Source organism: Bubalus kerabau, chromosome 4 (assembly GCF_029407905.1).
Source record: "Bubalus kerabau isolate K-KA32 ecotype Philippines breed swamp buffalo chromosome 4, PCC_UOA_SB_1v2, whole genome shotgun sequence".
NCBI lineage: Eukaryota > Metazoa > Chordata > Mammalia > Artiodactyla > Bovidae > Bubalus > Bubalus kerabau.
The window spans coordinates 29859141-29881954 of NC_073627.1; the positions used below are offsets into that span (position 1 = coordinate 29859141).

Consider the following 22814-nt stretch of genomic DNA (forward strand, 5'->3'; position numbering starts at 1 on the left):
GGAGGCCCCAAAAATAAAGTCTGTCACTGTTTCCATTGTTTCCCCATCTGTTTGCCATGAAGTGATGGGACTGGATACCAAGATCTTAGTTTTCTAAATGTTGAGTTTTAAGCCAACTTTTTCATCCTCCTCTTTCACTTTTATCAAGAGGCTCTTTAGTTCTTCACTTTCTGCCATAAGGTTGGTGTCATCTGCATATCTGATGTTATTGATATTTCTCCTGGCAATCTTGATTCCAGCTTGTGCTTCATCCAGCCTGGCATTTCACATGATGTACTCTGCATATAAGTTAAATAAGCAGAGTGACAATATACCGCCTTGACCTATTCCCTTCCCAATTTGGAACCAGTCTATTTTTCCATGTCTGGTTCTAACTGTTGCTTCTTGACCTGCATACAGATTTCTCATGGGGGAAGGTGGTCTGGTATTCCCATCTCTTGAAGAATTTTCCAGTTTGTTGTGCTCCACACAGTCAGAGTCTTTGGCGTAGTCAATAAAGCAGAAGTAGTTGTTTTTCTGGAACTCTCTTGCTTTTTCGATGATCCAACAGATGTTGGCAATTTGATCTCTGGTTCCTCTGCCTTTTCTAAATCCAGCTTGAATGTCCGGAAGTTCTCTGTTCGAGTACTGTTGCAGCGTAGCTTGGAGAATTTTGACATTACTTTGCTAGTGTGTGAGATGAGTGTTTCCCCATCTATTTGCCATGAAGTGATGGGACTGATGCCATGATCTTAGTTTTCTGAATGTTGAGTTTTAAGCTAGCTTTTTCACTCTCCTCTCTCACTTTCATCAAGACACTCTTTGGTTCCTCTTTGCTTTCTGCCATAAGGGTGGTGTCATCTGCATATCTGAGGTTATTGATATTTCTCTCGGCAATCTTAATTCCAGCTTGTGCTTCATCCAGCCCAGCATTTTGCATGATGTACTCTGCACGTAAGTTAAATAAACAGGGTGACAATATACAGCCTTGACATACTCCTTTCCCAATGTGGAACCAGTTCATTGTTCCATGTCCAGTTCTAACTGTTGCTTCTTGACCTACATACAGATTTCTCAGGAGGCAGGTAAGGTGTTCTGGTATTGCCATCTCTTGAAGAATTTTCTACAGTTTGTTATGATCCACACAGTCAAAGGCTTTAGCATAGTCAATGAAGCAAATATTTTTCTGGAATTCTCTGTATTCTTTTCTGGAATACAGTTGTTGAGTGACTGGAAAATGAGCCTGAGGGAGGCGGCAGGAGTTGGAAGCCCAGTTATGCTCCTGAACAGAGCTGTCAGCAAAGATATCCATCCTTACCTCTCCCTGCAGGCCCCTGTCTCCCAACCTTCCCCCACTTTGGGTAGTCCCAACCCCAGGTCCTTGTCACGGGAAGGGCCACAAAAGACTTGAGAGTGGTAGAGAGAGGGATGTCCCACATGTCAGTGGCCGAGGAGGCAGAAGTCTGGGAAAAGGCTTCCCAGAGAATGGGATGTTGGGGTTGGATTTTGAAGGATAAGTAGGAGTCTGCTAGGAATAGATGGAGGAGAGGAAAATGAACATTCTAAACAGAGAAAACTGTTTATTCCTTACTGTATCCTTCAAAGCCTAAGACAATGCCTAACACAGAGTAGGTGCTTACAAAACATTTGTCACGTGAATGAAAGAATAACTGAATGAATGTTGATGGAGAGTGCTAGTGCTTTGAGGAACTTGTTGGGGAGTGGAGCACTAGGCTTGGGAGAGGAAGACTGGAGGGGTGTGTGGGGTCATAATCGGCTGGAGCCATAGTGTCAGAGGAAGGATTTATTTATTCATTACCTATTAAGCACCCACTGTGTACCAGGCAAATGCCAAGCACTAGGAGTTGCTCACAGTCGCTCATAGTTAGTGGCTCTGCCCAGGTGAGAGGCCTCTTGGGATGTGAGTGAGGCCCCAGCTGAAGTGCATGGGACAGGGAGGAGCCTCCGGGCCCAACCCTGGGCACACTGCAGATTTATGTGCTGGGTGGTGACAGGTCTGAGTTTTGAAAGGTTTGTTGCACAGAATCAGATAACCAGAACACCAGAACTTTGGAATTTCAGGATCTGGGCCTTAAGGGTGAGGCTCCTGTTTTTACAGCTCTTCTGGTGCTTCTGTGGCGGCAGCAGCAGGTCGACCCTTCGTCAGAGCTAACGACCCCAAGAGGTAGAGTGGGAAAACTCAGGGGTGGCAGGAGAGTCAGATCACTCTGTATCCCCCAGACCCAGGAAGACAGGAATTCCAGGTGGTCGTGGGGAGAGCAAGAACCAAAGGAACCCAGCCCCGGGTGCCCAGCCTGGTGTGGGGTGAGAACAGGAGACATGTCTGGGAGGTCTGGAAGCCTGACACACTCTCGTCCTGTCTTCCTGGGGTAACTGAGACCCCAGAGATGAAAGGGGCCACTAACTGGCCTGGCCTAGAGGCAAACACAGGCAGTCTTGTTCCAGAGCTTCTCCCTTTCCACTGAGGCTTAGATGGGAGAGAGAAGGGCCCTGACTGCAGAGCATGGGAAAGCCACCCAGAGCAGGTGTCTGGGAGCCCTGGAAGAGGAGGTGACTCCCACATTTGTCCAGTGAGTGAAGCACTGGGGGGCTCTGGCAGCACTTTCTGACGACTGAGGTAGTGAACTCCCTGCTACCAGGTGTGTGAGCAGAGTCCAATGCCCCCTCTTGGAGAGTGGTTGAGAGGTGGGTGCCGGGCTTCTGAAGGGCCTGAGCCCTTGCAGCCACACTACCAGTATGCAGGTAAAGGGGGCCTACCCAAGTCTTCACCTAGAATGGCCCAGACACGACTGGAACCCGAGCCTAGCTCCCTGGCTCTGGCCTTGCCCACTGGCCACCTTCTCACTACGTGCATCTGCCTTCCTGCCACTACTACAAGTGATGCCCACCAGCTTGAGTCAGAAAAGGCCAGGAGCCATTCTCTACAGGCTCCGTGCCTGTCCCGTCTCCCTTACACCTGCTGCTGCTCTCAAGGGGGTTAGGGCCAGAGTCCCAGGTGTCCAGGCCTTCCCATCCCACTGGCCCTGCTGGCCTGGCCTTGCCAAGTTTCCCCACGACAGGCCCCACTTCACAGCAGAGACCGCTAGGCCCTCAGTTTAGGACGTGGAAACAGGCCCCCAATGGAGGCCAGTGGTCCTCTCTGCTTTAATGGACAGGATATGGGACTACATCTCAGCCGCGCACCCACCGCACGTGTGGGTACTGATGTCATTCCCGCCTCCAGAGCTTGTCGGGGTCCTAAGCCGGAGGTAAAGGTCCAAAAACACGCCTGCCTGGTCGCAGGGTCCGGAGCTCAGGCCCTGACCAGCGGGGATGGTGGGTGGAGAGGGCGCAGGGACAATGGGGCGGGCGCACAACGGTCGGAAAGGAGAGACTACGAAAAAAAGAAAAAAAAAAGGAGAGACTACGAAACCCAAGATGCATTTCATTCCAGAGAAAATCTGGGGATGTTGCTAGAGGGGCGAACCAAGCCTCCAAAAACTACAATGAAGGCGCGGGTGGGAGGGACTGGGCCCAGGAGCGTGACCACGCGAGCAGGCCTGCGGGTCTGGCGGGGCCTGGAGGGTCTGAACAAAGGGCTAGGCGCCCGGTAGAGCCCCGACTCCCGGGTCCGAGGTCCGTGCTCCAGTCCCGTCTCCCCGCCATCCCCGGGGCACCCTGCCCAGGAGGGCCGCGCACGCGCCGCCGCCTGGACGTGACTCGGGCAACGTCCACGCGGAGAGGCGGCGGGGGTGGGGGTGGCATCTGCGGCGGCGGCCGTCGGACAGGGCACTCGGCCGGGGCTCTCGACCCAGCAATCCGAGTGTTCCCTTGCGCGCAAAGGGGTTCACTTCGGTCGCGTCTCCACTCAGGCACTCTTTTAGCCACCCGGACATCCTTCAGGGGTCCTTGCATCCAACTCGCGGCTAATTAGGGGGACGGACGCAGTAGCCAAGGCGACCGTCGGATGGACAGGCATGCGCGCCAACCGGCTTCCGGAAGCTGCCGTCTGGTCCCGCCCGGCCCGTGGCGGGTGGCCCAATGACAGAATCGGAAGCGCCAAAGGGGCGGTGCCCGGGCAGCCTTGCTTGTGGCGGTTCCCCGGTGATTGCGCGCTGGGGTCTGAGGCGTTTTTGGTCGTTCGGACGATGCCGTGACGCAGCGTGGCGACAGCGTTGGTGGCGTGAGCGCTTTCCTGTGGAGGGAGCCCTTCGGCCGCGTGGGTGGCGCGGCGAGGACGCAGGCTGCTGTTTGGGGCGTTCGCGGACCCCTTCAGTGGGTGGGGGAGGGGCCGCGGACGGCCAGCGGCTTTCGTCTGCGCGTGCGCCTACCTCTCCGCTGACCCCGGCCGCACGCACGCGCATGCTCTGTGCGCGCGGAGCCGCGGTGGCCGGCTGTACTGCGCGTGCGCTCGGAGCAGTTCGCTGAGGAGCGGCGCTGGCGGACGTCGGGCGGGCGGCCGTGACGTCGTGAGGAGCGCTTTAAAGTGCGGGCCGGGCCGGGCGTCTGAGGGTCCGGCCGGGAGTCGGGCCGAGCCTCCGCGGCCGCCCTGCGCGGCATGAGGTCCTGCCGGCGCTCCTGCCCCCCCAGACGCGGAGGAGGAGGGAGTCTCGTCGCCCCCGCCGCCGCATGACCCGCAGCCCCTGAGGCCGCTCCTCGACGCCCCAGCCGGGCCGCGCGGCCTCGCTCGCGGGCTTGGCGCTGAGGGCCCCTGCGGCCAGGGGCCCGGGCGCGTCCCCCAGAGCCATGCCCGGCCGCCCCGCCCGCAGCGGAGGGCCCTAGAGCAGCGGCGCGGGCCATGGCGGCCGCCAGCGGCTACACGGACCTGCGGGAGAAGCTCAAGTCCATGACGTCCCGGGACAACTACAAGGCGGGCAGTCGGGAGGCCGCGGCCGCCGCCGCCGCCGCCGTGGCTGCTGCCGCCGCCGCCGCCGCCGCGGCCGAGCCCTACGCGGCGCCCGGAGCCAAGCGCAAGTACCCGGAGGATTCGGACCCCGAGCGCAGCGACTTCGAGGAGCAGCAGCTGCAGAAGGAGGAGGAGGCACGCAAGGTGAAGAGCGGCATCCGTCAGATGCGCCTGTTCAGCCAGGACGAGTGCGCCAAGATCGAGGCCCGAATCGATGAGGTGGTGTCCCGCGCCGAAAAGGGCCTGTACAACGAGCACACGGTGGACCGGGCCCCGCTGCGCAACAAGTACTTCTTCGGCGAGGGCTACACGTACGGCGCGCAGCTGCAGAAGCGCGGGCCCGGCCAGGAGCGCCTCTACCCCCCCGGCGACGTGGACGAGATCCCCGAGTGGGTGCACCAGCTGGTCATCCAGAAGCTGGTGGAGCACCGCGTCATCCCCGAGGGCTTCGTCAACAGCGCCGTCATCAACGACTACCAGCCCGGCGGCTGCATCGTGTCCCACGTGGACCCCATCCACATCTTCGAGCGCCCCATCGTGTCCGTGTCTTTCTTCAGCGACTCCGCGCTCTGCTTCGGCTGCAAGTTCCAGTTCAAGCCTATCCGGGTGTCGGAGCCCGTGCTTTCCCTGCCGGTGCGCAGGGGGAGCGTGACTGTGCTCAGGTAACCGCCTGGGAGGAGGGGGCTGCCACGGGAGCCTCCGCTTTCCGCCTCTGACCCGGGCTTTTGTGTGCGGGGCGGGGGTGGGGGTGGGGAAATGGGGTCTGCGTATAAAACGCGGGCGGTAAGAGCGGCGGAGCTAGAAAACTATCCCCAGGGCACCTTTGTTGAGATCGAGGACTTGACCCGAGAACTAGTCTAAAGGCATTTTTCCAGAAGGCTAATTTTAAGAGTCTCTTAAAGTTCCTCATTTGAACAAGTCCCTTTTCTATTTGGGGTCTCCGGCTCCAAGTGTATGTGTTTTTAAGAAAATTTGTTGGAATTACTGCCTAACAGTCATCCCAAGTCTGCCGTTTCTGGTCTGTCAGAGAACGTGTTCGTGGATTCCTTAACAGAGGAGATCCTCACAGAGGAAGGCCCCAGGAGGATTTAACTGATGGTGCTCTCCATTCCCAGGAGGGGGAGTGGCTGCCCTGGAGCTGAACACATCAGTGGTTGGGCCAGGAGAACAGACTTAAAACGCAGCCCCCCTTGGCTGCAGAAGAGCCCACTGCTGCTTTGTAAGATGTGGTGCCTGTAATCAGGACCAGATGAAACACAGTAAAGCTTGTCTTTTTGCGTGGTGTTGGGCTGTGTAGTTGTGTCAGCACAACTTGGGCTCTCGGCGTGTTTTCATTCTGGGATCCTGCGGAGAATTACCTCCGTTCCCTGGTCCCCGGGAGGAGATTGCCTGCTGGAACACCTTTGCTGTTTCTATGAAGCAGAAAATGTATTTGAAAGCTGCCTCTTTACAGTACTGAAACAAGCACATCTAGCGATGTACTTAAGTAATCCCCAAAACCTCTTAGGAGATTTAGATTGCGGCTATTTAGAGCGGCTTGGTTGACCACCAGATTCTAGTACAGGATCAGGACACACTGTGGTTTTGTTGTGAGCCATTTTACCTCTGAAGTTCAGTCAGTGCCATAGGCCGCTGTCATGGGTAGAAACAGGGTCGCTGGAGTTCTCTTAACATCATGAGGCAAGTCTTCTGTGTTCATCGAGGGGAGCAGCAGAGGCTGCTTCCCATTCTAGGAATGGCAGCAGAGCCGAGTGATACCAAGGTCTCCCTAAGGGAAAGTTGGGAAAGTTAGCAGCAGAAGCAGTGCTTTGGCTTCATTGTGCATCAAAAAATAGAGGGCCACTTACTTCTCAGGTGCCCACTTGTCACCTGGACCCCGAGCTTCTCAGATCTGTGTGGTGCTTCCAGATTGAAGTCTTAGTGGAGCCCTGTAGGATGGGATTTCCAGGGCAGACTCTCCCAGGTGGCCTGCTGTGTGAGGCAGTTTGGTGCCTGACTTCACTGAAGGGCTCTCTGTCCTAAAAGGGTTTCACTCAAGGGCCATTTGGTCTCTTCATGGGATACTGGTGTCTCACATAATCACAGAATCTATGGGTTGTCAGCTCAAGGTCTCACAGTGGTCTGAAGTGTAAAGGGTAGGGGCACAAGAGGCAGTTTGTGACTTTGAGAGTCCCCTTTCCTCCCACACACGCACTCCCTGTATTGAAGAGAAGTTTCAAGTTCTTAAAGTGCAGGTCTGTTAGTGATCAGCAGCAGGATTGCATCACCAGGAAAATTTTCTTCATCTTTTCCTTAGAAGAGTATACAGTCCCGAGGCTTTCCCAGTCCCTTCCTCCTGGGTTCTGACTTGGCTGAGGAGTCAGCGTGGGAGGCTCAGCCCTGTCCTGAAAAGTGCTGCCCCAGGGCTTTGAACCCAGCTGCCCTCTCATTTGCTTTGGCATCTTGTGGGCGTTCTCCAAGCCGGCTTTTACGCCTGTAAGTGGGGTTGATGTCAACTTCCAAGGCCTGTTAGAACTAAATCTGGTGATTTAGTGTCTCCTAGAGGGCCCAGCACTGGGTGGGCCCTTAACGCGGGTGCTTTCATACACAGGATGACAAGTGTTGCCCTGCTTCTTGTGGGAAAGCCTTTAACAGGGTGCTTCCCCTCATGGAGCTCTTGGCCCCGGGGGAGGCCACAGACGGTTAGTGACCGCCCAGGAAGGTAACTGCAGGAATCTACTCTGGAGGGTGAAAGCTTTCAGAAGGAAGTAAGCGGCAGCTTGAAGAGTGACTTGGAGGTGACTGGGAGTAAGCCAAGCAGAGAAGGTTTGGGTGGAGTGAGCGGTTGGGAAGTGGCTGTAGGTGAGGAGCTATGGCTTGAGGCTGACTAGGGGCAGATGGCGCTCATTATAGTTCTCAGAGCCAACCTGGACCTGAGGGCAGGGGCTTTGGTGCGGCTGCCTCAATGAAGCTCTAAGTCCAAGCTTCTCGGCAGCAGTGCTGTTGGCGTCTGGGCCGGTTCATTACTTGTTGCTGGGGGCTGTCCTTTGTGGTGTAGAATGTTTAGCAGAATCCCCGCCTTCTGTCCACTGGGGCCGGAAGCACCTTCTGTGACAGCGAAGAACATCTCTAGATGTTGCCCTATGTCTCCTGCGGGTAAAATGTTCCCCAGTGGAAGGCCACTACTCTTGGGCTCTGGACACCCCCACTAATTCAAGCCCTCCAGCACCTGCTCACTTAGCTTTCTCAGCTTGCTTGCTGTGCAGGTGGGTGAACACCTGCCTGTTGGTGGTGCCTCTTCAAGTCCTGCTTGCGCTCTTCCCCAGGTTGGTGGGAGAGGAGCTTGCATTCACTTCCCAGTGTGTATCCCAGCCCAGAGCTATGAGCTGCCCATAGGAAGGGGCTGGTGAAGACAGTGGTTCTGTACAGATGGGGAGGGTTCTAGTCACTCTCATCTGACTCAGACTTGTGTTGTTCATGGCAGTGGGGGGGTGTACCCATCCAAGGCAACGTGGCAGGAGTACAGTTTTGTATTTAACAGTTGTTGGCATGGATTTCGGTGTATGGCAAACATTGATTCAGCAATGTCCAAATGTGGGTATTTAGAGCAACGCCTCACAGACCCTTCTGGAAGTGCTTTTGTAACCTTTCCATGTTGGGCCTCAATAGGTCCTCTCTTAATGTGGTTTTCTAGGGAAATAAATCTTTTATTTTTTCTTTTTATATATCAGTTCATCCCATATTTCTTCTCCTGTTCTCTGTATAGTAAATGGCAGATTAAAACAGATTTCAGTTGGATTAACTGGAATAATTACAAGGTTAATTGCTTACTTGCGCTATTTTTAATCACTGCTTCTTGGGTTGTGGTTGTGGTGGCCACATGCCCAAAGACCCAGGCCTGTCTGAGGTGGCAGGGTTGCCCGGCCACAAGACATGCTGTGGTGAGCACAGCCTGTGACCTCTTGATAACAGTTGATGTTGGGTGGAGTGGGCACCCTGTCAGTTCTGGGCAGAGGACTGATTTTGTTAAGCTGGTTGAAAGCAAAATTTAGCTTTCTGGCTTAAAATAGTCAGGAATGTAGGGCAGATAGGTCTGGGCCACATCTCTTGTGTGGAGTCTTCTGATTCCATGAGAGGGGGAGGGACCTCAGGAGGAAGTCAGGACTGTTTATTCTCAGGAGGAGTTCTGGGCCAGGTGTGTTGGCTGGCCTTGGTTCTCCCAGGCCTGACTAGAAGGCAGAGGGCAGCAAAGGGAAGGAAGCAGGTGGGCTGGTGACAGTCTCAGTCATGAAGCTCAGCGGAAGCTCTAGAGAGCCGTTTTCAGCTGGGCAGTTGGTGTGTGGCTGATGCTAGCTACTCAGAGGCAGGGGTTCACTTTTGCGCACTTCTTCTCTGGGAGTGGTGGGAACACCTGTATCCTTTGCCGAGGTCAGTGAGGCCCACCCAGACAGACTGGACCTTGTCCCTGGGAAACACAGATGGGCTTTTCTTCCTCTTCCTCCTCACCGCGCTCCCACCCAAAAAGCAAAAACCAGCGTAGTGGTGACGCTGAAACCAAGAGTTTGATTAGAGTTCCGGTGCCACCATTTTAGCTGTTTGCCTTTGGGCAGATTACTTAATCTTTCTGGCCCTTAGTTTGCCTCCACATTGTAGGGCTATTGACATCCTAGATCTGTTATGGAAGATTGACTCTCTTTCACACTACTGAAGCTTGAGGTTTTGGTAGAGAGTCTGGAGATGAGCTGCTTCTGTGCTCAGCAGTGTTCTATTTATACCTTGATGTGTACAGAATTGGGACTTGGAGCGGGTTAACTGCCTTCATTCTGGGTTCAGAAAGCCCCAGGACTGCTTCATCATAGTGGCTATGTGTCTTCTAGGGGGTTCAGGTGTGGTTATAACTTGAGCCTGAGTTCACAGTTCTGCTCCTGGGCCCAGGAGGCTGGCCTGCTGCCCCTCCCCTCCCCCCTCCCTAAGCCTCAGGGAGGTCTTGTAGGCCTCTCACAGGTGAGGCAGGTTCATGAGGGCTGCCAAAGCAGCTAGCCCCCGTTGGAGGGAGGCTGTCATCAGGCAGTCCCTCCCATCTCTGGTTCTGTCTGCCCTGAGCAAAACCGTAGAAGATGGGCAATGGCAGCCACCTTGGAACTGTGCCTTAATAAATCTGTGTGTAAGGCTGTCCCCTCGAGGAGAGGCGTGCAGTCCTGCACAGTCCCTTATAAAGAGTCTTCCAGACTTCTCTGACCTGCACCTAATCCTCTGAGGAAGGACTAACTTAGCTCAATCTCTGAGTCTTCAAAGCAGCAGAAACATCGAGCTCAACACAGATGTCATTTACCATCTGCTGCAGGCAGAGATGTGGAAGGCCTTTGCAGAGCTTTGTCTTGTAGGGAAGACAATTGCCACAAACTCGAACAGTAGTAGTTAAGAGACTTGGGTGAGCAGTTTGGGGAAACCCAGCCTAGAGGGTTGAGCAGAGCTTCCCAAGGGAGGAGAGACTCTTGAAGAATCACTCTGAGGTGCAGCGTGGTGGGTGGCAGCCAGGCTCTGGCTCTGTGTGCTGGTGATGCACTGGTCACTGCTGCGTAGAGAGGGCTGTGAAGGGCCCTGTCCAGGGGTATACCATCCCGAGGTGCTTCCTCCTCTCTCCCTGTGAAAACAAAAGGGCGGGAGGTGCCAGCACTTTTCTTCATGCCAAGGGTAGGACTGGACCCAGGGCATATTAAATTTCAAGTTGGTGGAATGGGACTTTCAAACAGTTTCTCTTGTAGCCAGTAGGTTCCTTGGCAGTAAATAACCTCTTTTGATCTCTGCTGAACCATTTCTGCTGAAATTCAGACTGAAGAGCTTCCATTGATCAGAACTTTGAGCCTCCCACTTCCAGTGGAGCCTGATACTGAGGAGGGGTCAGTAGGTTGTGTCAGAAGTTCAGGAAAACCAGTGCTAGTGAGCTGTTGAGGTGGAGTCCGTGCAGTACCGCCTCTGTCCTAGTTCTGAGGTTGGGCTGGGTGGCAGGAACCTGGCCTGGCTTGCAGAAAGAATTTCTGCAGCCTTTGGGAGGTGGAGACAGGTAAAATTTGATCAGCATCTGGATTTGCAGCTTCTGTGTTATGGGATGCAATTCCTTGTTGAAGATGGGAAGTCAGGGCCCTTGGCAGCTCCTGTAGCCAAGTCAGACAGGTTAGTATTACTAACCTGTTAGCACAAGTAAGGTTGCCTGCAGCCAGTACTGCAGATGTTGGCCATAGAGATGTGCCTTGGATTGCTTTTTGGAAAGTCCTGGATTTACATGGGACTGTCTAACAGCCCATACCTGTGCTTCCCCAAAGTGGAGTGACAAGAGAGCACAGGACGAGGTCTAGAGCTCCCAGCTCTGGGAGGGGCCCAGGAGGCCTCTGCTGCAGGCAGAGCCTGGATATAGGTGGTCCAGGGCCCCTGGCTGGTGTCAGCTGCTTGGTTAATGTGGGGCGCCAGACACCCCACATTGTCTAACTGAATTCTCACAGTCGTCCTGCAGGTGGACCTCCCACTACTCCTCTCCAGGGTGCCAACCAGGAATACCTAGGATGTAATTCTCCTGGATGAGAGGAGGCACTGACCTCTTTTTAAAATCTTAGCATGAGTCACCACTAAGGAGTCATAAGTCATAGAACACAACCACACCAGCACCTGAGAACCTGCTGCTGTCCCTGCACATGGAGGCACTGAGGGTTCAACCCAGCATGCAGCTCAGCTGAGGTGACAGAGCTCAGGTTCTTCCCAGGTCCATTCAGCTACGCCATCCTGTATGGCATTTCTCTCTGGGCCTCCAGATATTAATAGGTGTTATTTGAGAGAACGTTCTTTGGTCAGTGCTCAGTTAAATGAAGTCAGCAGATTCTTTTGCGGTAGTAATTCTCAGATCCTTTAATGTACCAATGCTTTTTTAAACTCATCAGTGTTTTCAGATTGATTTGACTGTGGATATTTGTCTGTAGTTTCTCGTGGGACTGTTATTTACAGAGAAAATGGAAAAACTGGCTGAGGAGCAGCTCAGAGGGGAAAATTCCTAACATAAGGGTCCTTTCCTCCACCTTCAACATGGCTTCAAATCAAATCTTTGTATCAGGTGTGGTTCTTTCTTGGACTTCATTTGCTCTTGCATCCAGTTCTTGCCCAAGTTGGGGGAGCCTGGCCATTTTGAGAAGTCCTTCAGAGGCCTGCCGTGTTTCTGACAGCTGAGAAGGAGCTGACTGACTGCTGAACACAGGATTGGTGGGGGGGCAGGCCAGGGGACCCTGAGCAGGAGGAGGAGGCCTGCGGCTGAGTGTCTTTCTGGCTGTGGCACTCCCTGTGCTCAGTTGGGTAACTTGGGGTTGGGGGTGCCTTTTGGCTGCCAGGTCCCCAGTGAGGGCATGTGCTCAGGGAGCCGAGTTTGCTTCCAGAGTTCCAAGTTGGAGAGACATTAGCTGTGAAGAGGACAGCCATCTACCCACACTCACTGGTCTGAGCAGTTTTAAAAATCATGTAGCTTGATGAAAATAAATAGATACTTGAGTGTGATGGGAATTCTTAAAACATTCCAAATACAGCTGTCATCAAGATTTTGGATCCCCTAAAAAGAAGGCTGTGGAAAGCTTTTTTTTTCCAAGTAGACAAATTCTCTTTTTGCCATAGTTCTCTCTGGTGACTCAGTGCTGTCAGCGTCTGCTTTGGTCTCCTCTGCCAGCCCAGGGGTGGGGTGGGGGGAGGGGATGTGGTTCTTCTCCCCGTGGTCTGGCCTGAGTCACTCTGCCTGCCTCCAAAGCCACTCAAGGTGTGCCCTCTTGGGGGCCCTTTGTTCTTGCTTGTGCAAGGAGATTTCCTTTTGGGCTTCTGCTTCAAGACCCACCTTTACCTCATCCCAGGTTTTCCCTTAATGATTTCTGGGCAGAAATATCATGAATCTTAACACATTATTTCCTTCTGTGTAGATCCTTGAACCTTTAAGTAAGGGGGCAGAGGGTGGCCATAAGACCAGGACCCTATTTCTGCCCCCTCACCCCTGGGATCTTTGGTTCTCCATCCATGCTCACATGTTATTTCTTTTCAGTGGATACGCTGCTGATGAAATCACCCACTGCATCCGGCCTCAGGACATCAAGGAGCGCAGAGCGGTCATCATCCTCAGGAAGTGAGTGCCCTGGTGTCTGGCTCCCTCTGTCAGTAGCCCTCAGTGTGAGGGCTGAGCAAAAGCACACACTCCCAGGGTTTGTGACCTGGGTCTTGAGACAGGGTTTGGGGAGTATTCCTCCCGACCCTGCCTCTCCCACCTCTTCCTTTCCCTTCCTCCTTGGTTCCGATCTGTTGCGTGTGCGTCTCACTGAATATTTTTAGGTGTGCCTCAGCAGCTTGCTGTAAAGTTGCCTGAGTTTTCACTTCTGTGAGGAGAAGGGAGTGAGGAGAGGGGACGAAGGTAAGTGGCTGGCTGCGTGTTCAGCAGGCGCGTGCCTTGTGGCTGTCCCTACTCTTTGGCCGAGGGTCGGGGAAGCAATGATCAACATGGCCAATCCTGGCATCTACAGCACTTTTGTGTGTGTGCGCACAAGCGGTGCTTGGACTGAGCTCTGCAGACACTGGGTCAAGACAGTCCTCCCTGGATGGAGGCTGGCATCTTGAGAGGCTGGCTGATTGCTCAGGTTGTGTGGAAATCAGTGAGCAGGGCGGGGCCAGTGTCTAGACCCAGGCTGGAACAGAATATCCTATAACTTGTCTTATTTTTTTAAAATTAACCTTATTTTTTAGAACAGATTTAGATTTACAGAGGCATGCAGACAGCAGAGCGCACTCTGTCCCCTCCTGGTAACGTCTCATGTCAGTGTGGCACGTTCATCACAGTCGGGAAACCAGTAATGACCTGGACGATTAACTCAAGTCCATCCTTTATTCACACGTCCTGGTTCCTCCCCACGTCCTCTTCTGTCCCAGAAGGACATTTGGTGGTCATGTCACTTCTGTGTCACGCCTGCTGTGATACCTTTTCAGACTTGCCTAACTCGTAATAACACTGACCTTATTCATGGTAACACTGCCCGGCCAGGTATATGGCAGAAGGCCCTCAGCTGGGGAGTATGCGGTGTTGCCTCATGGTCACACTGGTTGTGGGTTTGGCAAGGAGGCCGCAGAGGGGCAGTACCCTTCTCGTCACATCACTACCCGGGCACAGGGCCTTCCATTGTCCACACTGACCTCAAGTGCCTGTCTAGGGTGATGATGTTGGGTTTCTACCTCTACAGTCACTGCCGCCCCCCTGTCCACGCTGTCCTCTCAGCAAGGACATCGCTATAGGTGGCCCACACGTGAGGAGTGGGGGCTGAGTGCCACCTCCTTGAAGGCCACTCGGGATATTCTGCAGAAGATTGTTCTGTCCCCCTTGTTTACTTATTCGTTCTCTCGTTTCCTGATGGCAGCATGGACTCATGGTATCTATTCTGTGCTCAACTTGTTTCCCCTTTGGCCACTGTGCATCCTCACTTCGTGGCCTACCATCTTTCTCTCTAACTTCAGTTTGTGACTTCACCATCTTGGCCCTTTGGGTCCAGACTCCAGAGTATTGTGATGGTGACGTCTTCGGCGTGGCTCTGCCACTTTGCCAGATCAGAACATTGAGTCTGTCATCTGTAGAATGGAGCTGTGGACGGTCCTGCGGTGCAGGTACAGCTCTGGGCACCAAGGGGAGCACCAGACAGCGGTCAGCCTGGCAGCCTCTCTCCTCTGGCCTAAGGATATTCCCAAAATCCATCGGAAGAAGGTTTTTCATCTGTCTTTATGCTTGCGTTTCCTGTGGTTTCCAGTGTGTTCCAGAATCCATGACCTGAAAATGAGGCAGCTGAGTGTCGCTCCTCTCTGGCCTCCCTCCCCAGTGATTTCTTGTCAGATGTGCCTGGGACCTCTAAGAGCAGCCGGAGATAGGTTTTGTTTGGGAACCGGGGGTAGGGGGGAGTGGAACCAACACGATGCCTCCCATTGTCCCTCCCAGCCCATCATGATAGCCTGTACAGGGAGCTCTTCACTGGAGGTGCGGGTGAAAGTGGCCAGAGTCCGAGTCATCCTTCCTCGGGTGGTGGCTCCCGTACCTGGCTGCCCGAGCGGGCTCGGTGGGCTAGGAGTCTGCACTCTTTGGCCAACTGAGCCCTTGCCAGTGTTCTGACCTTGGAGAATGGCTGCTGTGGGTGACTGGGGCTCTTTGACCTTCTGACCTGAGTGGGCCCAGGAGCCAGCCAGGGACTGGGCTGGAGGACAGAAGCACAGACTTTGGAAAAGAAGCAGAAAGGGGTGGGTGGATGTGCAGGGCTGCTGAGGTGTGCAGTGGCCAACTGTAAGCAGCTAACCTGGGGAGCAGAGAAGAGGAGGCCCGCACTGTCACCTGCTGAGTGAGGGTCAGGTCCTCTCAGTGTCTGGGCTGTTGACTGGTCCTCGCTGCCGTTAAAGGACCCGCAGCTCCAAGGATGGCCTGTGAGCTGATGTCCCAGGCTCTTGAAGCAGCGGCCTCTGTTGGGATTACTTTCCCTTCGAACACGTTCACCTTCTGATCCACAGCCACCCCACTCCCCACCCAAATGACCCACATCTACACACTGAAAGTTGGTTAATCTAGCTGTCCTTCAAGACTCAAAGCTCAGCCATTTTGACACTCGGAAAGCAAAGGAGGCTGGGAGAGCCCTGTTCATCTGGGCCCTGGCACTGAGGTGGTCCAGAGGACAGCTCTGGCCAGTGAGGAGCAGCACCAAGTGGAAAAGGACAAGCTGGCAACTTGATGGAGAGGGGAGCATCCTGGCTTAGGCGCTGCCAGGGGTCACAGATGTGGCCTTGTTGGGTGTCCTTGAGTAAGGTCCCCTCGGGTGGGCTCTGGGCACTGAGCCCCGCCCTGTTCCCTGTAGGTAGGTGGGGGAGCCAGCACTGCCTTCTCCTGGGTTCGGATGAAGATCACACAGGCTGCTGAGAGTGGGCCTGGGGGCTCTGTCACCACTTCAGGCTGGTCAGCACTGGGGTAGTCTTTCTAAAGGCCTCATGGGGGAGATGGGCAGGTGGTGGCCAGGTGCTTTCTGATTCAGCAAAACATGGCTCCTTTGCAGGTGGGTAATGCTGAGTCTTCACTCAGGATGTGGTGTCGTAGTTTCTTGCCTGGAGGCTGGGAGTGACCTTAGCAGAGCCTCCCTGAGTGCATTCCTCAGGCTGCAGCTCAGTGTGATAATGTGTTGGGGTCACAACCTGTAAATGGCTGAGTGCGGCCTTGGACCCTGGTTTCCTGGTGCTGGCTCTTGTGGCCGGCGGTTGTTTGCATAGTGGAGCACCCTGAGCCCCACCCTGGGGTGGGTGCTGTGAGTTGACAGAGTCTGGAGCCTTATACAGAAGGGCTTTCTTGCTTCTGCTGTACTAGTAGAAAATGGGGGGCTGAGGGTATTTTAAGTGGCAAGGGGGCTACCCTCCAGGATGTGGGGTAAGGTCACAGCTGCAGGTCAGTCAGCCCCTCAGTGCCCCCAGCCTCCTGGCATGTTGCTGTTTCCTAGCCCCCCCCAGTGTAGGTTTCCCAGCTGATGGGTTGGGGTCATGGCAAGGATGCTGTGCTCGTCAGGTGCAGCGGGAGGAGGGAGAGCCCAGGTGCAGGGAGGCCTGTGTCTTGAGGAAGGGGACAGGAAGCCCTTACCAGGGCTTCAACTAGGGAATCACTGCATGCCCGTCATCTGGGCCCTGTGGCGTGGCTGGGCTCTGTGGAGCCCTGCCTCCTGGGGCTGTGGCTTAGGCTCGTGTGGTGTGGCGTGGTGGTTGCTAGGCTGCATGACTGGAGGAAGCTGCCCTCAGGGCCTGGATGTTCTGTAGGCCTGGGTCTGGGGGCCAGTCTGCTGGAAGCCCAGGACCATGTATGTGCTTGGGCTGCTTCTCTCTTTGGGGAACTGCTCAGGTATCCTTCTGGCCCCCTGACCACAGCAGGCTGCTGCAGCACCTGTCTGAGGATTGCTGGTGGTCCTGCTGGGGGAGGGACAGGGCATGGGCTAAGTCTGATGCTTAGAGCGGCCAGGGCACTCGAAGATGAGGAACACTCAAGACGTACCTGCCTTGGTACCCCAGTCTCCTTGCCCCCTTGGAAAGGCCAGGCTTTGTAGCACAGGTCACGTTGGGGCCAGAAGTCACAGGTGGTTGGCAGCGGGGCCTGAAGAGCAGACTGTTTCCCCGTCTCTGAGAAGCCGTGGTCTGCCTCCAGGGACTGCTCTCAGCTCTGCCGCAGTGAGGAGGCCCATCTGGGCCTCAGGGGCACCCGGGATAGCAGCTGTGGACTGAGTCCACTGACTGGGTCTCTGATTTTGCATTCTTCCCCAATCTGAGGGCAGTGCCTGGGACAATCAGCCCTTTCCTTTCCTCTCAGGTCACGTGTTAACATGTTCCATTAATGTTTGGCCATGCTCCGTTGGTTCTGGCTTCCCCCGTACCTACAACCAATCTATGTTTTGTCCTGGGAACTCGCCTGACACACCTGGGGTGCCTTGCTGTGACCCCTGGACGTTGACTCAGATCTATAAGGAAGGTCTTTGTTTCTGCTACCATTGGAGGAGGCCCAGACCTCATAGCTAGAACTGGGCTTTCTGCCTCCAAGCTTGTGGCTCTGTCCACTGAATCCTGGCCTGTGCCCTGGCCTTGGCTGCCCTTTAAGAGGTGTGGGCTCTGAAGGTGGGCTCTGGGCTGGAGGGCTGGTTCTGGGCTGGCTTCCTGCAGCTTGGTGGCTGTTGGAAGTAGAGCTCCTCCATTGGTTGTGAGATGTACTTGTCATAGCCTCTAGGGAGTGTCAGGAGCCCTTCAGGGCCCCAAGCTCATAGATCCCCAGAGTGGCTGGGGAGACTGGCTCCTGGTAGAGCCACCTCTCATCACCCCCACTGTGGGCTGATGTGACAGTGGTGAAGTGCGGGTGTGGGAAGTTGCCCTTTCCTGTTCTCCTTCTCTCAGGCAGCTAGAGTGAGAGAGCTGGCCCGTGGGCCCACAGTGAGGGCCCCCCATTGTTCAGGCCGGCCGCCATAGTCCCAGCAGCTCAGGAAGGTAGTGCCCACAGGCTCAGTGACTGCCAGCCCTGCCTGCGTGGCGGGGTGTGCCTTCTAGCCCCAGAGATATGGGCCAGACTCTCCTCTGGCCGTCTGCACTCACCTGACGAAACTACCCAGCGGTCCTGGGTCCTCGGTCCTATCCACAAAGGCTTTCCTGCCCGGGGGTGTGCTCCCAGCACCACTTCTTCCCAGTGCCCCTGGCCTTGAAGGAGGCAGCTTGTCTTGGGTCTCTGGACCCTGAGAACTGAGAGAAGCCTTTGCTCAGAAGGGGAGGGATGTGACTAGCTTGACTCTGAGGGCAGCTTCAGGGCTGCATCTTCCTCTTGCTACCAGGTCCTGTTGCCTGGGGTCCCCAGAGGGGAGGCTGAGACTGGTGGGCCAGTGTAGCCACGCTCCTCTGGCTTCTCCATCTAAGAGGCCAAAGCAAAGGGACAGGGACACTGGCCCTGCCTGCCTGTCCACCAGTTTGGATCTGATGACATCAGAATACTGGTTCCCCGCTGCAAAGGCGTCCCCTGCTGACCTCCAGAGAGTACCCCAGCCCAGGTTTGGAGCCCTGTGGCTCATACTTGCCAGGCCTGGAGTCACACCTAGACTAGCGCTCTCTCAGGACTTCCAGGACACATGACCTCCCTCCTTACTGACCCAGTTTTCCTGTCTATTGTGAGGACTGGATGCAGTTGTTCCCAAGAACTCAAGGCAGCTCTCACGTTCCCTTCTGCTCTCTTCCCCCAGTGTTCTTGGGGAGGCTGTCCTTTGAGTCCTGCCTGGCCACAGCACCTTCTTCAGGACCCAGTTGCCTTTTGTGCCCAGCAGCCCATGGCAAAGGTGCCTTCAGGGCCTCCTGCCAGCTGCGCCCCCGGCTTCTCTTGCCACCTGACTTGCTGGCTGTCTCTGATCACACAAAAGACCTCGGGCTTCTCGGAGGCTTCCCACACCAGCTTCCCCCTGGCCTCACATCATAAAGGACTCGATCGCTGCCCTGGGCTGCCCCCCACCCACCTTCTCCATCCTTTCTTCCTGCGTCCTTGACTAGGCAGTGTGTTCCAGTGCTCCATGGGGGCTTTGCTTTCAGAAGCCCTCTGACCTTGGCTTGGTCAGTGTTCAGGAACTAGCAAAGGCTACCAGGTGGCTGTGGTGGGACCAGAGCCATGAGTGAATGTGGAGCTGGGCCTAGGCCTCCTTGGGTTCTGCCTCTGTTCGCTTCCAGCCCTTCCACACGCTGGACCTGGGGACCTTCCTGTCGGGTCTCCAGGCAGGGGTGGGCATGTCTGGGAGTGTGGGATCCCCAGTCCTCTGGCAGGTGCAGCACACATCCCCAGAGGGTCTCTAGGCCTGAGAGGGGTGAGGTGGGGCCACCCTGTCCGGCTGAGAGAGCCTTGGGGTCTTTTCCCTGGGGCAGCAGAGTCTTTGCAAGTCAGCCGGACCAGTCCCTAGTTGACCCACGAGGAGACCAGAGCACAAAACAGAGAGTGCTGGCCTCACCTAGCCTGGCCAGAGTTGGTCTGATGGGGCCATGTCCTCCCCAGAGGCCCATGGGTGACCCCACATGCGTTTCCTTTGCAGGACGAGATTAGATGCACCCCGATTGGAAACCAAGTCCCTGAGCAGCTCCGTGCTGCCACCCAGCTATGCCTCAGATCGTCTGTCGGGAAACAACAGGGACCCCGCTCTGAAACCCAAGCGGTCTCACCGCAAGGCAGACCCCGATGCTGCCCACAGGTACTCAGCTATGGTCCCTCGGTGCAGGCCAGCAGAGTGGTGCCACCGCCTGACTGCAGAATGAGATGGGTGGGCAGTCTGGGGTAGGTGGTTCGGAGCCTGCCATCGCCCATTTTTTCAGAGCCTTTTGTCCACTTTGCTGCAGTTGGTGGTGTTCCCAGCTAAGCCCTGACTACCTTCCTGTGGGGATGCTGCAGGCCTCCCCTTGCTCAGGACACGCTAAGGTGCTCCTGTGGGTTCTGTGGGAGTTCGAGGGGAAGTGAGGGGGACTTGGAAGTTTGCGGAGCAGGGTTTCCTCCCAGTAGGGTTCTGAGGAAGCTGTTTACACCGAGACTGGAGGATGGGATGGTATGTAGGAAGGGCAGTACAGTCAGAAAGGGTCATGTAGGCTGAAACCACAAGACAGGAAGAGCTTGGTAGTTCCTCGGGGAGTGGGGCTGGTGAGCAGAGAGGGAGAGTGGGCGTTGAGGAGGACTGAGAAGCCAGGGAGGCAGCAGGACCGGGCAGGGTCTCAAGGCTGCGATAGGAAGGCCATCTTGTGTCCGGCAACCTTGGCAGTGTCCTAGGGTACAGACTCAGAGCCCAGCAGACCCACAGGGTGATTGGGGAATGTCTCAGAAACCGGGTTTGGGGGCACTGGCACCTCGTAGGGCCAGGGCACGGGGCAATGCTTCTGCCAGTGCCGCCCCCACAGAGAACTGGCCAGCTGGGGTGGCTTGGTAACACCTCCCCAACATTTCCCCACAGGCCTCGGATTCTGGAGATGGACAAGGAGGAGAACCGGCGGTCTGTGCTGTTGCCCGCACACCGGCGGGCGGGCCGCTTCAGCTCCGAGAACTACCGGCGCAAGTCCTACGAGCCCGGGGAGGACTGCTCGGAGGCGGCGGGCAGCCCCGCCCGCAAGGTGAAGATGCGGCGGCACTAAGGCCAGCGCCTCCGGACTCGCGTGATCCTCACTAGCTGCCCCTCCTTTTGTTCTGTTTTGAGGGTTCCCCCCCTTTTTTATTATTCTATTTTTTCCCCCTTGGTTTGTTGCCTGTTAAGGCTGAAGAACGGGATTGGCCGGGACCTGGTTCTCTTGTTCTGGGTTTCCTCCTGGATGGAAAGGCTGTTGGCATCTGTAGGCACAAAAGCGCACACTGGAGGGGCCAGTAGAGGCATGGAGGGCTGTGTCAGGCTGGGTTATTTAAAAACAGCGAAATGTTTTGGTTAAGAAAATTCTTGTTTTTGCTTTAAATGTAAATCTTCTCAGTGTTGTAAATGAAGTTCTGTCTCCCTCTTCTCCCACCTATGTCTGCACTGGGGTGAGGTCCTGCTGGCTCTGCAGGGGGCCTGCTGCCCTCCCACAGCTCACCTGCTCTCCAGGCCCAGCAGCTCACGTGGATACCCCTCCTGCCGCTGTTGGGGGGATGACGCACAGAAGCCTGGACGGTGTCAGCCCCTACTGCCCTAGAGCTGTTACTGGCTGAGACCTCGGGCTTCCTGCATGCCCTCTGGCCTGCTCTGCCCACGGGTCCCCGGCTGCCAAGGAACCGGCTGCAGTGGTCCTGACCTCTTGCTGGGAGCCCGCCTCTTTGCTGGTTGCTCCTTTCAAGCATATGCGTGCGATTGTACGGAATAGTTATAGACTTGCCATGTTGGGCAGTTTTAGGAGTTGTTTCTAGCTGGAGGGACTGGTGTCTTTCCAGGTCTAGCGTTTGGGGTATGGAAAATTGTTGTGGTGTGTGGTAGGGTTTTGTTTTCTTTTGTTCTGAGTTTTCATTTTTTTCCTTTGGCCTCCTGGCTTTTTCCTTTCCTTTTCTTTTCTTGTCCATCGACCAGCGTGGGCCTTCTCCCTATGTCATCCCCCTAGGAAGGGCCCTCCTAGCAGCATGCGTCCAGGGCCAGAGGTTGGGCCTACAGATGGGGTGGGACCCTCCTCCACCTCGGGCATCAGACCTGGGGAAGGGGCTTTTAAAAAATAGTAACAAAAGGGGAAAAAAGTGAAGTTTTTGGCAGTTTCCACCCACTCATCGTTTAGAGCTGCAAGGTTTTGCTGATCGCGGTTCCTTAGGAATGTCTCTTTGCCAGCAGGCCTAAGACCCAGGCTCACTGAGAGCGGAGCCCCTCCCAGTCCCCAGGCTGCCCCATGCAGGGGCTGGTCCAAGAGGAGGCTGCAGAGAGCTGGGCAGCCACCATCAAGAAGCCCCTTTTGGGGCCAGAACTCCTTTGCCAGCGTGGATTCCTCAAGTTGGGACTTCGTAACTAAAGCAGTTGCAGTTGTATTTTTTTTACAGCTTTTTTCCCAAAAATGATTTGTAGTTGTGTGTGCAGCACTTTGCCCTGATATGTGTGCTCTACAATAAAAACCAAATCTAATATATTTTGAAACAGTTGTCTGATGCTGTTGTAAGAGAGGATTTGCCTTTCTTCCTTAATCCCTTTGTTTTGCCCTGAAACCCTGAAGGGGGTGGGAGGGCAGAGTCCATTGCCCACCAGGGCTCCAGAGGAGGTGAGCAGTTGCTGACACAGGGCTGAGGACCGGCTCGCCCACTGTCTTTCTCGAACTGCAGTGAGGATGGACTTTGTAACCCGTGTGTCTGGATGCTCGTTGTGGGCATCATGGACCAACAGGAGCCGGGATCCTGCTCTGCCGAGTTGCAGATGCCTGTCTTTTGGAGTGAACAGAGAGGCTGCAGGCCAGTGGAGGAGGAATAGCATGAGCAAAGGCAGGGAGAGCCTGGCCTTTGTAGCAAATGCACTAGAAGTTTCGTTCAAAACTGTCAAGTTCCTGCTGTGTGCCGGCCAAGCCCTCACTGTGGCCCCGTGGTGAGCACAGCCCTTTGAGCCCTTGCTTTCAGGGTGAGAGTGTAGAGCTGAGGGTGCAGATGCCGGGGCCCAGGAGCTTCTAGTCCCTTCAGATCCTGGACCTGGTTTCCAGGTTCTGGTCAGGGCTTTGGTGTAGTCTCCCTCACTCACTCCCAGTGCCCAGAGTCACTCTGCTTGGCCGAATTCTTGCTGTGAATACCTGGCAAGCCACGTAGTTCCTCATTTAACAGGGAGAGGAGAGTCTATAGGGAGCAAGTGAGTGGCCAGGGCTCAGGCCTGCAGATTGGTGACAGGATGTGAAATGAAGATGGGGTGAGCAGAGCTTCCCTGTGGTCTGTGGCCAGTTGAGCCTGCAGGGTTAGCTACTGAGCTGG

The 22814-nt window shown here is 55.3% G+C and overlaps 1 protein-coding gene across 1 annotated transcript; it reads left to right on the plus strand.

Moving 5' to 3' along the window:
* Positions 1-4034: 4034 nt before the first annotated feature.
* On the plus strand, positions 4035-22002 carry ALKBH5 (alkB homolog 5, RNA demethylase). Its single transcript, XM_055576329.1, has 4 exons — positions 4035-5547; positions 12930-13010; positions 19477-19632; positions 20380-22002. The coding sequence occupies exons 1-4, from the start codon at positions 4778-4780 to the stop codon at positions 20555-20557; spliced, it is 1185 nt and encodes a 394-aa protein (XP_055432304.1). The 5' UTR covers positions 4035-4777; the 3' UTR covers positions 20558-22002.
* Positions 22003-22814: the final 812 nt, after the last annotated feature.